At 36.8% G+C, this 15,423-nt stretch overlaps 1 protein-coding gene across 4 annotated transcripts in view; it reads right to left on the bottom strand.

Annotated features, from left to right (window-relative positions):
- PKIA (cAMP-dependent protein kinase inhibitor alpha) overlaps window positions 1-15,423 on the bottom strand; it is a 136,184-nt gene that overhangs the window by 18,693 nt on the left and 102,068 nt on the right. For all 4 annotated transcript variants that reach the window (XM_053715151.1, XM_053715150.1, XM_053715148.1 and 1 more), the window contains one exon: window positions 11,538-11,715. In XM_053715151.1, coding sequence (XP_053571126.1) covers window positions 11,538-11,688 — 151 coding nt within the window. In that variant the 5' untranslated portion in view covers window positions 11,689-11,715. The remainder of the gene's footprint in view (window positions 1-11,537; window positions 11,716-15,423) is intronic.

The following is a 15,423-nucleotide window of genomic DNA, read 5'->3' as shown; positions in this document are numbered from 1 at the left end:
GACCGTAGTTTTTTGGGCCATAGGCAGGTATACCAAACCCGCGCAATTTGGTATCCAATATACAGCGTAAGGACTTACTTGGCGAAAATGGAGAAATCTTACTCCATTTTCACCTCGCCACAAAAAGCAGCCGTAAGAAGCCTTACGCTGACTATTGGAGCCCCGTAACTCCCTAAACTGGCTGCTAAAATAAACCTAACACCTAACGCATGCGCAATGTCTATCTCCCTGTCAACCGCGATCTTCTAAAATAAACCTAACACCTAACGCATGCGCAATGTCTATCTCCCTGTCAACCGCGATCCCCCGACGCAATCCCTAATAAAGTATTTAACCCCTAAACCGCCGCCATCTACATAAACTAACCCCCTACTGTGAGCCCCTAAAACCGCCACCATCTAACTGATCTATCCCCTAATGTGAACCCCTTACACCGCCGCCATCTATATTAAAATTATTAACCCCTAATTTAATCTACCTACCCCGCCGCCAGCTATATTATCTATATTAACCCTAAGTATATTATAGTTAATATAGTTATTACATTATATATATTAACTATATTAACCCTAATTATATTAGGGTTAATACAGTTAATATAGTTACTATAGTATTTATATTAACTATATTAACTCTATCTAACCCTAACACCCCTAACTAAATTCTTATTAAATAAATCTAATTCATATTATAAACTAAAATATTCCTATTTAAATCTAAATACTTACCTATAAAATAAACCCTAAGATAGCTACAATATAATTAATAATTACATTATAGCTATGTTAGGGTTTATATTTATTTTACAGGTAAATTGTTAATTATTTTAACTAGGTATAATAGCTATTAAATAGTTATGAACTATTTAATAGCTACCTAGTTAAAATAATTACCCAATTACCTGTAAAATAAATCCTAACCTAAGTTACAAATACACCTACACTATCAATAAATTAAATAAACTACAAATATCTATCTAAAAATACAATTATATAAACTAAACTAAATTACAAAAAAAACAAACACTAAATTACAAAATATAAAAAAAAGATTACAAGATTTTTAAGCTAATTACACCTATTCGAAGCCCCCTGATAAAATAATAAAGCCCCCCAAAATAAAAAAATTCCCTACCCTATTCTAAATTAAAAAAAGTTCAAAGCTCTTTTACCTTACCAGCCCTTAAAAGGGCCTTTTGTGGGGGCATGCCCCAAAGAAAACTGCTCTTTTGCCTGCAAAAAAAAATCAGCCAATCGGATTGAACTTGAATCTGATTGGCTGATTCAATCAGCCAATCAGATTTTTCTACCTTAATTCCGATTGGCTGATAGAATCCTATCAGCCAATCGGAATTCGACGGACGCCATCTTGGATGACGTCATTTAAAGGAACCTCATTCGTCGGGAAGTCGTCGTGCCGGAAGGATGCTCCGCGGCGGAGGAGCGAAGGAAGAAGATTGAAGATGCCGATTTGCTTGAAGACATCGCCAATGGAAGAAGACTCTCTGCCGCTTGCTTCAAGACATCGCCCGGATGGAAGAAGACTTCACTGCCGCTTGCTGGAACACATCGCCTGGATCGGATGAGGAGTTCGGCCCGGCTGGGTGAATACAAGGTAGGGAGATCTTCAGGGGGGTAGTGTTAGGTTTATTTAAGGGGGGTTTGGGTTAGATTAGGGGTATGTGGGTGGTGGGTTGTAATGTTGGGGGTGGCATTGTGTTTTTTTTTTTCAGGCAAAAGAGCAGTTTTCTTTGGGGCATGCCCCCACAAAAGGCCCTTTTAAGGGCTGGTAAGGTAAAAGAGCTTTGAACTTTTTTTAATTTAGAATAGGGTAGGGAATTTTTTTATTTTGGGGGGCTTTATTATTTTATTAGGGGGCTTAGAATAGATGTAATTAGCTTAAAAATCTTGTAATCTTTTTTTTATTTTTTGTAATTTAGTGTTTGTTTTTTTTTGTAATTTAGTTTAGTTTATTTAATTGTATTTTTAGATAAATATTTGTAGTTTATTTAATTTATTGATAGTATAGGTGTATTTGTAACTTAGGTTAGGATTTATTTTACAGGTAATTGGGTAATTATTTTAACTAGGTAGCTATTAAATAGGTAATAACTATTTAATAGCTATTATACCTAGTTAAAATAATTAACAATTTAACTGTAAAATAAATATAAACCCTAACATAGCTATAATGTAAACAGTGGGGGGGAAATATATATATATATATATATATATATATATATATATATATATATATATTTTACAACAAAAAACAGTTTTGCTTTCAATTTTTTTGGGGTATAAATTAAATATTATTTTTCCATTAGGGGGGCTATTGGAAAAATTATATTTTCTTCAGAATTTTTTTTTTCTTCTTCTTTTGACTGGGGGTTCACATGCGGGTGTGCACATTTGGAGGAGCCTGCACTGCTGTGCACAAACGCCAACTGATCCTGGTGTGGGACTTGCCTAGCAAAGCAGGCAGTCCCATAGGACCTAATTGTTGTTTTTAAAGCACATGATTACAGTGACAATAATGTGCTTCCTTTTTCCTTTTTTGTTTACAATTCGAACTTGGACAGATGTGTCCGTCCTGAAGGGATTTAACCCAGTTGCAATATATAGTTATTACTTAGTAAAGCAAATGGACAAAACTAATCTTGAGTTACAACTTATAAATATATTTCACAAACTTAAAATATGTAAATGTAATCTGAATTAGTATATTCAGTGTTAGTGAAGTAAGTTTCAGGGATGCTAATTATAAATATATTAGCAGTGTAAAGTGCCAATGCAAGTGTATTTTCTTGACATCTGACATAATCAAAAAGTGTCTACAGGATTATTTACTTTTTCCTGCTGCATTAGATTGTAGGCTATTGGTTAATAATTTATTTAATTGTATGTGATGATTACATAAGGTTTTTATTTTTTTCTGCAATGTGAAATTATTCATGTTTCCACGTGAGAGCATTTGAAGAAGCTACAATCAGGATATTGACCAGATAGTTATGTATGGTTTTTTTCTTAAATAAGTGTGACTAAAACTGTTTTGATTTTTTTCATTAGAGTGGAAAACTTGAAATGCAGGCAAATAGACTGGAAATGGTTGTCTCTCTATATAGGTATAGATATATATAGGAATCTCTATTTAGAAATACTTAGAACATATTTCCTTATGTTAAGAACATTGGAATGTCAAATATTTACAGTAAATACACATTGAAACTCTTTATTAAATATGAATATTGCATAAATCTGCTTTTACGTGTTTTCAGCTACTTGATTTCAAAGGGATCCGGTGCACTGATGCAGGCAAGTTGCCTTTCTAAGGTATATGATGATAGTGAGTGCCATTGTTATTATGTCCTGCGGCGGTTAGAAGGTTAAAGTTTTCCTGCTGCAGGACATTTCTTCCTGGCGCTCGCTCTGCCCCCTTTTCCTTCAGCCGTCAGAAGGGAGTAAGCCTACCGGAGCTCTCAAGATGGGAGAATTCTAGTAGTCAAATTTAAACTTTAATGATTCAGATAGAGCATGCACTTTTAAACTACTTTCCGATTTACTTCTGTTATCAAATTTGCTTTGTTCTCACAGTATCTTTTATTGAAGAGTAAAACTAGGTAGGCTCATAAGAGCTCAGGAGTGTGCACATGTCTTTAGTACTCTATGGCAGCAGTGTTTTGCAACATTGTATAACAAAGATACAAATAATGTTGAAAAACACTGCTGCCATAAAGTATTAAAGCCTTACACACACCTGAGCTTTTATGAGCCTACCTAATTGTTTAAAATTGCATTCTCTATCTGAATCATTAAAGTTTATTTTTGACTTTACTGTCCCGTTAAGCAGTTTCACTAGCGGAAGGTAGATTGTTCCCCACTGTGAACAAATGAATGCATAGTGTTATCTATAATGTTACAACTATTTGTTTTACATTTATTTCGTAGATATATACATTCTTTAGGGTATCAAGAGTGAGTGAGTTTGGGGATCATGAAACATATTGGGATGCTTCTAGTTCTCTCAGTGAGGAGATTCCTGTAGTTTTTATTGACAATAATAAATGTTTGCTCTTTAAATTACATACTGTGTGCCCTCCAGTGCAGCTCTGTAATACGCACTAGTCTCATTCTGAGAGCACAGACATTCATAATTCTCCCCTTGTGCCCAACTCAGATTCCTAAGGCACAGGGAGTCAAATCTAGCAGTCAGCCTTCTGCTGTGAACTCTCCTATTGATAGTTCTAACGAAAGGGCTATGGTCCCTCAGACTAACTCCTCTCTTTTACCATCTGACTTTGCTGCTCAACTGTGGTTTCAGCTGTGTTTAGGAGCTTTGCCGTCATCTGGCAAACGTAAAAGAAAGATTAAACATTGTCTGAACTTAAATATGGGGATTCTATCAGACCCTCCAATGCTAATCTTTTCCAAGCCTCTGGCGATGGTTTATCCTCATTTACTTCTGTAGGTGAACCATCCTCCTCGGATTCTCATTTGGAGACTGAAAGGATGATGAGGATTTTACCTTTAGATTTAAGATTGAACATTATAGATACCTACTCAAAAAGGTCCTATGTACTTTGGAAGTGTCGGAATCCAAACCTTTTGAGGATAAGCCCACTCTGTTCAGGACCCTTGGGTTCTGTATATTATCTCCAAGAGTTACAGGATAGGTTTTTGGTCTCGTCCTCTGTTGTCCAGCATTTCAAAGAAACAATAAAAGAAAGTGGCCTTTTTCCAATGCATGTTAGATCTTTAACAAATGTGGGTTATAATTCCAGTTCCGTCGGAAGAAAGAGGCAGAGAGTTTTATTAAAACCTTTTTGTAGTTCCAAAGAAGGAAGGAATCTTTTGCCCTATTTTAGATTTGAAGAATATAAATACATTTCTGAGAGTGCCCCCATTCAAGATAGAGACGATCATATGGATTCTTCCGCTTGTACTCTAGGGACAATTTATGACCACGCTGGATTTAAAGGATCTTCACATTCCTATTCACCAGGATCACCATAAGTTTCTCAGATTCGCTTTTCTGGACAAACACTTCCAGTTTACAGTCCTTCCCTTCGGTCTGGCAACGGCTTCAAGGGTTTTCATGAAGGTTCTGGGAGCTCTATTGGCAGTTGTCAGACTGCAGGGCATTGTTATGGCCCCATATTTGGATGACATCTTGGTTCAAGCCCCATCTTTTCAGTTAGCGGTCTCTGACACGGAGAGGTTACTATGGTATCTTCGGAGTCATGGCTGGAAAGTAAATCTGGAAAAGAGTTTTCTTGTTCCTCAGACAAGAGGGAGTTTCTTGGATTTTTCTTACTCAACAGCGCAAGATCACACTTAAATTAGCTTGTGGTCAACATCAATCCTCTCTTCGTCCTTCCGTAACTCATTGCATGGAGGTCGCGGGTCGGATGGTGGCGGCATCAGATGCTATACCCTATGCTTGTTTTCATCTAATTAATTATTCAATTAATATACACATATTTCTAGTAAGGTGCAATATAAGATGTATACATTTTTTGTTTTAAATGCAAATTAATATTTATAATTATTTCTGAAATTGAGGTAGCAAATACTGTTTTATTTTATGTTATTTTATTTTTAAACTAAAACAATATTTGAAATAAAACAAATTGTGCAAATGTAACTACCTGAAATACGGAAATTAATTTTTGATTCTATTAAAATCTCCATTAAGCTTTCAGTTAAAGTGCCATAAAACATGTTGAGATCTGTGCATATCCTAAGGCTAATCAAGTAAAAATAGTTTGCATAAAAAAATTGTTTACAAATTGCTGGCAAGTATTTTAAAATAATTTTCAAAAATAAGCAAAATGAGTTACATAGCCATGCAGTCTGGAGTAGTCTAATCCACCCCCTTATCAGTGTTTAGCATCAGAAACACACGCATTGTATTTCAACTGAGTTCACAGCAGCTTATTTGCTTCTAGGCATGCTCCAGCTGAGTGTTCACTTCTGCATTCTACCAAATCAATGGTAGATATAAATACAGCCATAGTAGAAATTGTGTGGGGGGAGCTGTACAGTTCGTAAACTTAAAAGAAAGGGTTAATGGCGAGGCACTGCAGTTTAAAATTTGCAGGCAAAGTAATTGTACATATATATATATTTATATATATATATATATATATATATATATATATATATATACACATAATGAAAGGAAACTTTCACTCGCTGGATTTTACTGTGATTTAATCTGTTTTAAAAAATCCAGCGAGTGAAAGTTTTCTTTCATGCTGTTTATAATCATCTACTAGCACCCTGGTAGATGTTGTCAAGGTGAGAGTGCACATCTTTGCTACGTTTTATATATACTGTACATACACACGGCTCAAAATTTCCACTGGCCATTGGCGAGTAGAAATTGCACTGTGGCGAGTAGTGAAAGATAGTGAGGGAATGTTAAGTCTACATCTATACACTGCTAAATGGACAACAAATGTATATATTTTTAATAATTGCAATAAAATTACTTACAGCACGGCTATACCGCTGAAAAATTGGCCATTGTGCGCAAAATATGCAATTCTCCTGTATTACAAGTCACGGCGGTACATCTATACCGCTAGCGTTTTAGCCTTTACGCAACTCTCCATTGCACACTAAAAACAAAAATCCATTCAGCTATCTGAGACCAGTAGTTATGGATTTTGCAAAACAAAAATGTTTCGCAAAACTCATAACAAAAATGTTACAAAGTACACTGACACCCATAAACTACCTATTAACCCCTAAACCGCCATCCCCCACATCGCATATAGTATAATAACCTTATTAACCCCTAATGCCGCCCACCCACATAGCCAACACTAAATAAACCTATTAACCCCTAATCTGCCGCCCGCCCACATTGCCAACACTAAAATAAAGTATTTACCCCTAAACCGCCAACCCCCACATTGCTACTACTATAATAAGCCCATTAACCCCTAATCTGCCGGCCCCCCACATTGCTACTACTATAATAAACCTATTAACCCCTAAACCGCCGGTCCCCCACATCGCAAAACACTAAATTAAACTATTAACCTCTAAACCTAAATCCCCCATAACTTTCAATTACAATATAACTACCTTAAAATAAATAAAAACTTACCTGTGAAATAAAAAACCTAAGATTAACTCCTTAACGACCAGCATCGTACCCTTTACAATGCCCTTAAAGGGATACTGAACCCAAATGTTTTCTTTCGTGATTAAGTAGAGCATGCAATTTTAAGCAACTTTCTAATTTACTCCTATTATCAATTTTTCTTCGTTCTCTTGCTATCATTATTTGAAAAAGAAGGCATCTAAGCTAAGGAGCCAGCAAATGTTTGGTTCAGCACCATGGACAGCGCTTATTTATTGGTGCTGTCCAATCAGCAAGGACAACCCAGGTTGTTTACCAAAAATGGGCCGGCATCTAAACTTACATTCTTGTTTTTTAAATAAACATACCAAGAGAATGAAGAAAAATTGATAAAAGGAGTAAATTAGAAAGTTGCTTAAAGTTTCATACTCTATCTGAATCACAAAAGAAAAAATGTGGGTTCAGTGTCCCTTTAAGGACCAGCGACGTACCCTGGGCTTCCCTCTGCCGTGATGTTGCTCAAAATAGTGAGATTGCACTATTTCTGCATGCCCCACCAGTGAGGCACTTCAGAAATAATTTGTAGAGTTACCGATGCAGAGGGGGCCACTCTGTGACCCTCTCTGCATCGGACAGTGGTGGTGCCGATCATTGGTGGGTGGGAGCGTAAGGAGGGAGGCAGGTGGGCGGCCCATCGCTGGGGGAGGGCGGGAGTGGGTGGGACCGCTCGGCCACGCTACAGGGAATAGAGAAAAAAAAAGACAGGAAGTGAGGGGGAAGGAGGGAGGATGGGCAATAAGGGAGATCCATTGTGGGAACGGGCTCTGGGAGGGGGGAAGTAATTAGGGGGACAGCTACACTACAGAACAAATGGTTAATTTTTTTGTTTTTTTAAATGCATACATTGAGGCAAACTGGGTACTGGCAGAAAGATGCCAGTACCTAAGATGGTGGCAAATAGATAGAGGGGGGAGGGTTAGAGAGCTCTTTGGGGGGGATCAGGGAGGTTCCTACACTGCAAAAAATATTTAAAAAAATTAAATAAATATATATATATATATATATATATATATATATATAAAAAGCAGCATTTTTGTCAGTACTTTCTGTCAGTACTTAAGATAGGGGTGACAATTGTGGGTTGAGGGAGGGAAAAGAGCTGTTTAAAAGCGTTCAGGGAGGGATCAGGGGGTGGGATGTGTCAGGTGGGAGGCTGATCTCTACACTAAAGCTAAAATTAACCCTACAAGCTACCTAATTAACCCCTTCACTGCTGGGCATAATACAAGTGTGGTGCGCAACGGCATTTAGCTGCCTTCTAATTACCAAAAAGCAATGCCAAAGCCATATTTCTGAACAAAGGGAATCCCAGAGAAGAATTTACATTCATTTGTTCCATGATTGCACAAGCTGATTTTTTTTATTTGATCGCATTTGGTGGTGAAATGGTGGCATTAAATATACCAAAATGGGCCTAGATCAATACTTTGGGTTGTCTACTAAAAAAATATATATATATAGTTTTGAGAGGTAAATATATATATAAAAAAGGCTCTATATATGTTTAAATGTAGTGATGGCAAAAATGCTAAAAATATTCTGGTCTTTTGGGGAAGTTTTTGTCTAAAGTGCCCAGTCCTTAAGGGGTTAAACTATACATGAACCTAACATTACTATTTAAAAAAAATAAAAATAAAAAACCTAAATTACAAAAACACACTAAATTACGAAAAATTTTAATTATCTAACATTACTAAAAACAAAAAACACGAAAATTATAAAATATAAAAAAAAATACAAAAAAATAATAAACAAAATTATCCAAAATAATAAAAATTAAACCTAATGTAATAGCCCTATAAAAACAAAAAAGCCCCACCAAAATAAAAACACCCCCTAATCTAACAATAAACTACCATTCAGCGCAGAGCCTCCTCTTCACGCGATCGTTTGCCGCACACTGAAGCTTGAATGCAAGGTACCCCTTTTATATTGGGGTACCGTTGCATTCCTATTGACTGAAATATTCAAATCAGCCAATAGGATGAGACCTGCTTAAATTCTTTTGGCTGTTCAAATCATCTTTAGAGGAATGGGTAGCTTAGGTTTTTATTAGACTTAGGTTTTTTATTTTAGGGGGTTGGCTTGGGTGGATGGGGGTACTTAGGGGGTACTTTGTTATTTTTTTTTAGGTAAAATAGCTGTTTAACTTATGGCAATGCCCTACAAAAGGCCCCTTTAAGGGCTATTGGTAGTTTATTGTTAGATTAGGGGGGTTGTTTTTATAGGGCTTTTAGATTAGGTTTAATTTAATTTTTTACTTTTGTAAATTAGCTTTTTTATTTTTCGTATTTTTTTTTTTAAAATAGTAAGGTTAGGTTAATTTATAGTTAAAGCTTAGGTTTATTTTTTTCACAGGTAAGTTTTTTGTTTTATTTAAAGGTAGTTATTGTAAGTTTAATTTACAGTTAGGGGGGTGTTAATAGTTTAGGAGTTAATAGTTTAATTTATTGTGTTGCGATGTTGGGTGGCCGGCAGTTTAGGGGTTAATAGGTTTATTATAGTAGTTGCAATGTGGGGGCCGTTAGTTTAAGGGTTAATAGGTTTAGTATAGTAGTTGCAATGTGGGGGGCAAGCGGTTTAGGGGTTAATAAGTTTATTATAGTAGTTGCGATGTTGGGTACCGGCGGTTTAGGAGTTTATAGGTTTATTATAGTAGTAGCGATGTAGGGGGCCGGTGGTTTAGGAGTTAATAGGTTTAGCAGTATTTAGACTAGGGGTTTATGTTAGGGTGTTAGGTTTTAACGTAACTTTATTTTCTACATAGACATCAATGGGGATTGCATTACGGCAGGTGTTAGAAAAAAAACTAACACTTTCTCTCCATTGATGTCAATGGGGGAAAACGTGCACGAGCACGTCAAGTCAGGCCTTGGGTTTTGTGCGGTATGGAGCTTAACGCACCATACCGCACAACAAAAGAAGGTTTTTCAGTAACTTGTAATGGCAGCACTATGGAGAGTGCGATACCGAGTTATTTACAGACAAATTGTAATCTTGGTCTAAGGGGTTAATATTTTAATTATGTTATTTGATGATTATGGGTTAATTACTTTATTGTTTTGCAAGTTGGGGGTTGACAGTTTAGGTGTTTGTTATGCTTCGTGTGGGTAGCTACATGTTTTTTAGTTATTTTGTGCGGGCGGTTGCATATTTTTTTGTTGTTTTTTTTAAAGGCTTCGGGTTTGCCTACGCTGCATCCAGGTGGATTCTTTTGGCTGTCTCGCACAGCCAACATTCCTTTGAAGATGCATGCGCAACTGGCGACACCGACGGACGCGTTACAAATGCGATTATAGTATAGATTACTAAATAATAAGGTGTTTCACAATGGCTTAACATATGCAAAGATGAGTAACATTTTGGCTTGGCTAGTAGCTTAGGATTTGAAATTTTGAGCCCTGTATGTGTGTGTAAATGTATGTATATGTGTGTGTGTGTGTGTGTATGTATGTGTGTGTGTGTGTATATGTATATATATATATATATATATATATATATGTGTATGTATGTATGTATGTGTGTATATATATATATATATATATATATATATATATATATATATATATATATATACACACACACATACACACAGGTAGCCCTCAGTTTACGCCGGGGTTCCAGAAGGAATGGTTGTAAATCAAAACCGTTGTAAATTGAAACCCAGTTTATAATGTAAGTCAATGGAAAGTGAGGGAGTTAGGTTTCAGGCCCCTCCCAAAATTAACATAATTAACACCTAATACATTATTTTTAAAGCTTTGAAATAAAGACTTTAAATGCTAAACAGCATTATAAACCTAATGAAATAATCACACAACAGACTGTATCATCAAACTAAGTTTAATGAACAAAAACTTTTTTTACTTGCATTTTTCTGCAATCAGTTCTCTGCATTGTTAGCATGTTAGATAATATTGGGTCTGCACCTATTCTATGCATTTAATCTGGACTGATTAAGCAGTTAGGCACCCTCACCTCAAGCAGCTGGACAGGAATGTAATAGGGAAGTGGCTGCTAGATCTTGTTGCTTTGAAAGCTGCTCGATAGCTAAGGTCTGTTCTGTGTACACAGATCAATTTCAGTCTGCTAGAGGGCCACCTGTATATATTTATATATAATTTCTTTAGGATTCAAACAATACTTTGATTGTAGTGGCATAAATTGCCTGTTCAATATCATTTTAATTTTTGCAACAGAAAGGGTAAACTAAAAACTAATGACACCTTTGAAAAAACAACACATTTGCTGTACATGCACATGATATGCTTTCAGGGGAAACACAACTTTATTTTTATTTTTTGCAGTGATCATGGAGGGTTAAATAGATGGGTGAAGTAAAAAAATATTTCTTTATGCAGAGCATTAACATAATAGTCACTTACCAGACTTGTTTATATCTAGCTCTGATAGCTTTTGTGCTAATTCACTGGCATTTCCGCTTGCAGAGGTGACAAGTATATCATGAATTGCATTCCTTCTTCCTGTCCTTCCTGAGGCTATGAAATCTGCATATGTAGATTCCACATCAGTCATTGCTACCAGGTATCCACATATCAGTGCCTAAAAGTAACATCAGGAGTGATAATTGAATTAATTAATCATAAAATAGATGTTTATATAAAATAAACATTGTAACTTAATAGTGCTGACATGAGAACCTATGAAACCTCTAATATATGTGTATAGCAAATTAATTCCATCTACCTAATAATTGCTTGTCTGTTTTAACATCATCCTCACCCTTGCAGTCCTCACCTATCGTTGTAGATTATAAGTTCCCAGAAGAATAGGGCCCTAAATTCCTCATGTATTTATGTGTAAAATGTTGTCCTGTCTCTAAGTATTGTATCATTGTTTTACTTATATCAATTGTACCCATGGACAGCCTTGCAGAATATGTTGGTGCTTCATAAATAAAGTATAATACTATATATACAGTATAATATATAGGGCTTTTTTGTGGGTGTACTCACTGGTACTGAGTAAACCCCCCCCCCCCCCCCAGGGTCAGCTCCAGAACAAATTAAATGGTGGGGCATTTTTTTTCCACAAGGGGGCACGCTAATAGCAAGATTTTTATTGTCACTTGGTAAAAAAAATAGTATAAGTATCATCTTTGCAGTACTGAATGTACAGTCTTGTGCTTTTTTTGCTCTTTCCCCATGACAATAAATCTCCAAATAGTTGTCCCTGGATTAGACCTACTCCTTTCTCATTCATTAAACTTTTTTTTTTGCCTGCCTCAAGCCCTCCTCCCTTTGCAACCACTTCCGATCTGCTGTAACACATTAGCTGAGCAGTTAAAAAGTATAAGAATGTGTGTGGGGGTTAAAATCAACTGACCAAATTTACAAAATGCCACCCTTTAACGTCTAGTGCGAGCGCAGCGCTACCACATTTCAACATAATCATAATGCTTGCCAGTGCCACTCTAACAACCGAGAGATTAGGGATGGGAGACAGAAGGGAAAAGTGCAGAACTTCATAGCTGCAGATTATTGCTGGGTCAGATCCACTACGCTCCTAACGTATATCTCAAGTTACAGTGTACTATACCTCAATAGTGTGATGCACCTAAATAAGCTCCTGCCGGCATCATCCAAATTCTACACACACTCTGCTCATGCCAACACAGAACGCTGCCTCTTCACCTCCCAGCTTGTGCAGTGTGCTACGCTCTGTGTCACCATTTTTGGAGCAACCAAATAAAGCTCCAACTAGGAGTCCCCCTGTGTTGGAGATAACATCCATCCAGTAGCCGGATTGCTTCCTCATTGGCCGTACGGAATTCCACCGGCACGTATAGCTCACAGCTGCATGACCTTAAAAGGAACCAGCTTCACCAGACTGAATTTTAGGTGCGGCTGGCAGCGATCGGCGGGGGCAAATGGTGGAACTCAGGGTATTTTAGGGGCTTCAAACCAGCATGCCAGGGCATAATTCAAAGGCGCCATTGCAGGGGATAGGGAGCACTGTCTTAAATGAAAAATCACAAGCATCAACCGCCTGACATCATACATGCCTACTGCCGCCACCGCGCCACTTAACGCACCTCGCGCCACCTGCCTGCACTTTTAATAAACTTGTGTGTGCACACTTTTAGAGGTCAGGTCACGCTTTCACACATAAATATTAAAATTTAAAACATTTTAAAATAAATAGTTTTTGAGGGGGCACAGCATTCAATTTGGGTGGGCATTGCCCCCCAATGCCCCCCCCCTGGAGCCGACCCTGCCCCCACCTCTGCCAACTCATAAAAGGTAATATTTGTAATCATCATGTAAATACTGTGAGTACTGGCCCCTTTTCTTTTACAAAAAAGCAATATAAATATATATATATATATATATATACATATATATGTATAGTAGCACTGACATTATTGTAATATCTAGGCAGGGCCCTTTACCCATTTGATTCCTAAAATTACTACCTTTTATACCGCCTATGTTTATAGCGCTGCAGAATCTGTTGGCGCTCTACAAATAACCAGTAAAAATAATCCTATGCTCGCATTTCTGAAGTGAGCATTTTACAAGTGAGGCATTAGGAATTAAGCAAAAGAATTATACAAGAATTATACTCAATATTCGTCATACTGCTGCTTGTTAAGCCAATTGACCTGCCTATCTGACATCTGCTGAACGAATGAACACTACATCAAGTTAACCCTACTCTCTCTGTTTTGCTTTCAGGTATGTGGATTGAGTCCCTGCTGTAACATACTGCAAATCCCTCTGTTTCCAGGTGCTATCCCACTTTGAGTAACTCACTTTTGGTATGTGATTGTAGTTTGCTAAATTGTCCTGTATTTACTTTGCTATTTTAATGTCTTGTCATTTGCTTTGTGATCTAGCCTGGTCAATTCTTGCTATAACTTCTAAATTCACTAAGTTGACTAATATCATAACTTCAAACTTCTCCAAATTCTGTTGTCTGTTTATTTTAAAGGGACATGAAACCCAAATGTTTTATTTTTTGATTCAGTTAGAGAATACAATTTCAAACAACTTTACCATTCACTTCTATTATCTAATTGGTTTTGTTCTCTTTGTATCCTTTGTTGAAAAGCAGCAATGCACAACTGGGAGATAGCTAAAAACATGGAATGAACCAATAACATGGTATCCCTTTCAACACAGGATATCAAAAGAACAAAACAAATTAGATAATAGAAGTGAATTGGAAAGTTGTTTGAAATCACATGCTCCATCGGAATCGTGAAATAAAAAATGTATTTCCCAATTGGCCTGTTTGACTATCTTTGCTCATGTTATTAACTAATTTAGTGGACTCAGCTGACTGCCCTGGCCCATACATCTAACACTTGTATGAGGAAGCATATCAAGTTGATATCATAGAGAGGCAGTAGCTTTGTTGTAATATCAAATGCTTGCTTTTCTGAAGTGAGCATTTGACACATGAATCATTAGGAATTAAGCAAAACTATTATACAAGAATTGAACAAGGAGTGAACAAACAAGACACTATGCAAGTGCTGTTGTAATACTGTGTTTTATGTGTTTGGCTGTTTCCCTTTTTTGTAAAATCCTCCACATTGTCATGTTCCTTTTTGCTACCTCTTGTCTCTATAACAAACTACTGTATTCATTCATTTGCCTATCTATTTTACCCCTCTCCTCACTTTTGCTCTCATGAACTTCACATATTCTTTAACTCTCTCATTCCTGCACCTCATTACAAAAATACTCTTAATACTGCAAATCTGTTTCTCATTTTATGTCACTCTCTCTCTATGCTCACACTAGCTGCTGGTGATATTTCCTTAATCCTGGTCCCCCACAACTTTCTAGCCTTGCACATCTATGTACACGTTCCCATAGACCTAGACATCAAAACTCTGGTAACCTTACTCAAATTTCTAAAGTCAACACCCTCTTCTCTTGTGCACTCTGGAACTCTTGCTCTGTTTGCAACAAGCTTGTTTCTATTCATGAACTCTTTATTAGCTACTCCCTCAACCTTCTGGCTATCACAGAAATCTGTCTCTCTCCTTCAGACACAGCCTCCCCTGCTGCATTGTCACATGGGGGTCTCCACTTCAGTCACACCCCTAGGTCTGGAAACTGACAAGGAAGTGGTGTAGGTATTCTACTTGCCTCTCAATGCACCATTTAACTAATACAACCCACATTTTCTTCCTTTGAAACAGACATTATTCACTTATTCTCTCTTCTCTATTTATGTTGCAGTTATATACCACCCACTGGTTGAGAGCATGCCAAGACAAATAAAAACAGTGATTAA

This window comes from Bombina bombina, chromosome 5, assembly GCF_027579735.1.
Source record: "Bombina bombina isolate aBomBom1 chromosome 5, aBomBom1.pri, whole genome shotgun sequence".
NCBI lineage: Eukaryota > Metazoa > Chordata > Amphibia > Anura > Bombinatoridae > Bombina > Bombina bombina.
The sequence above is the reverse complement of the archived record's forward strand: the minus strand, read 5'-3'. Positions and strand labels throughout refer to the sequence as shown.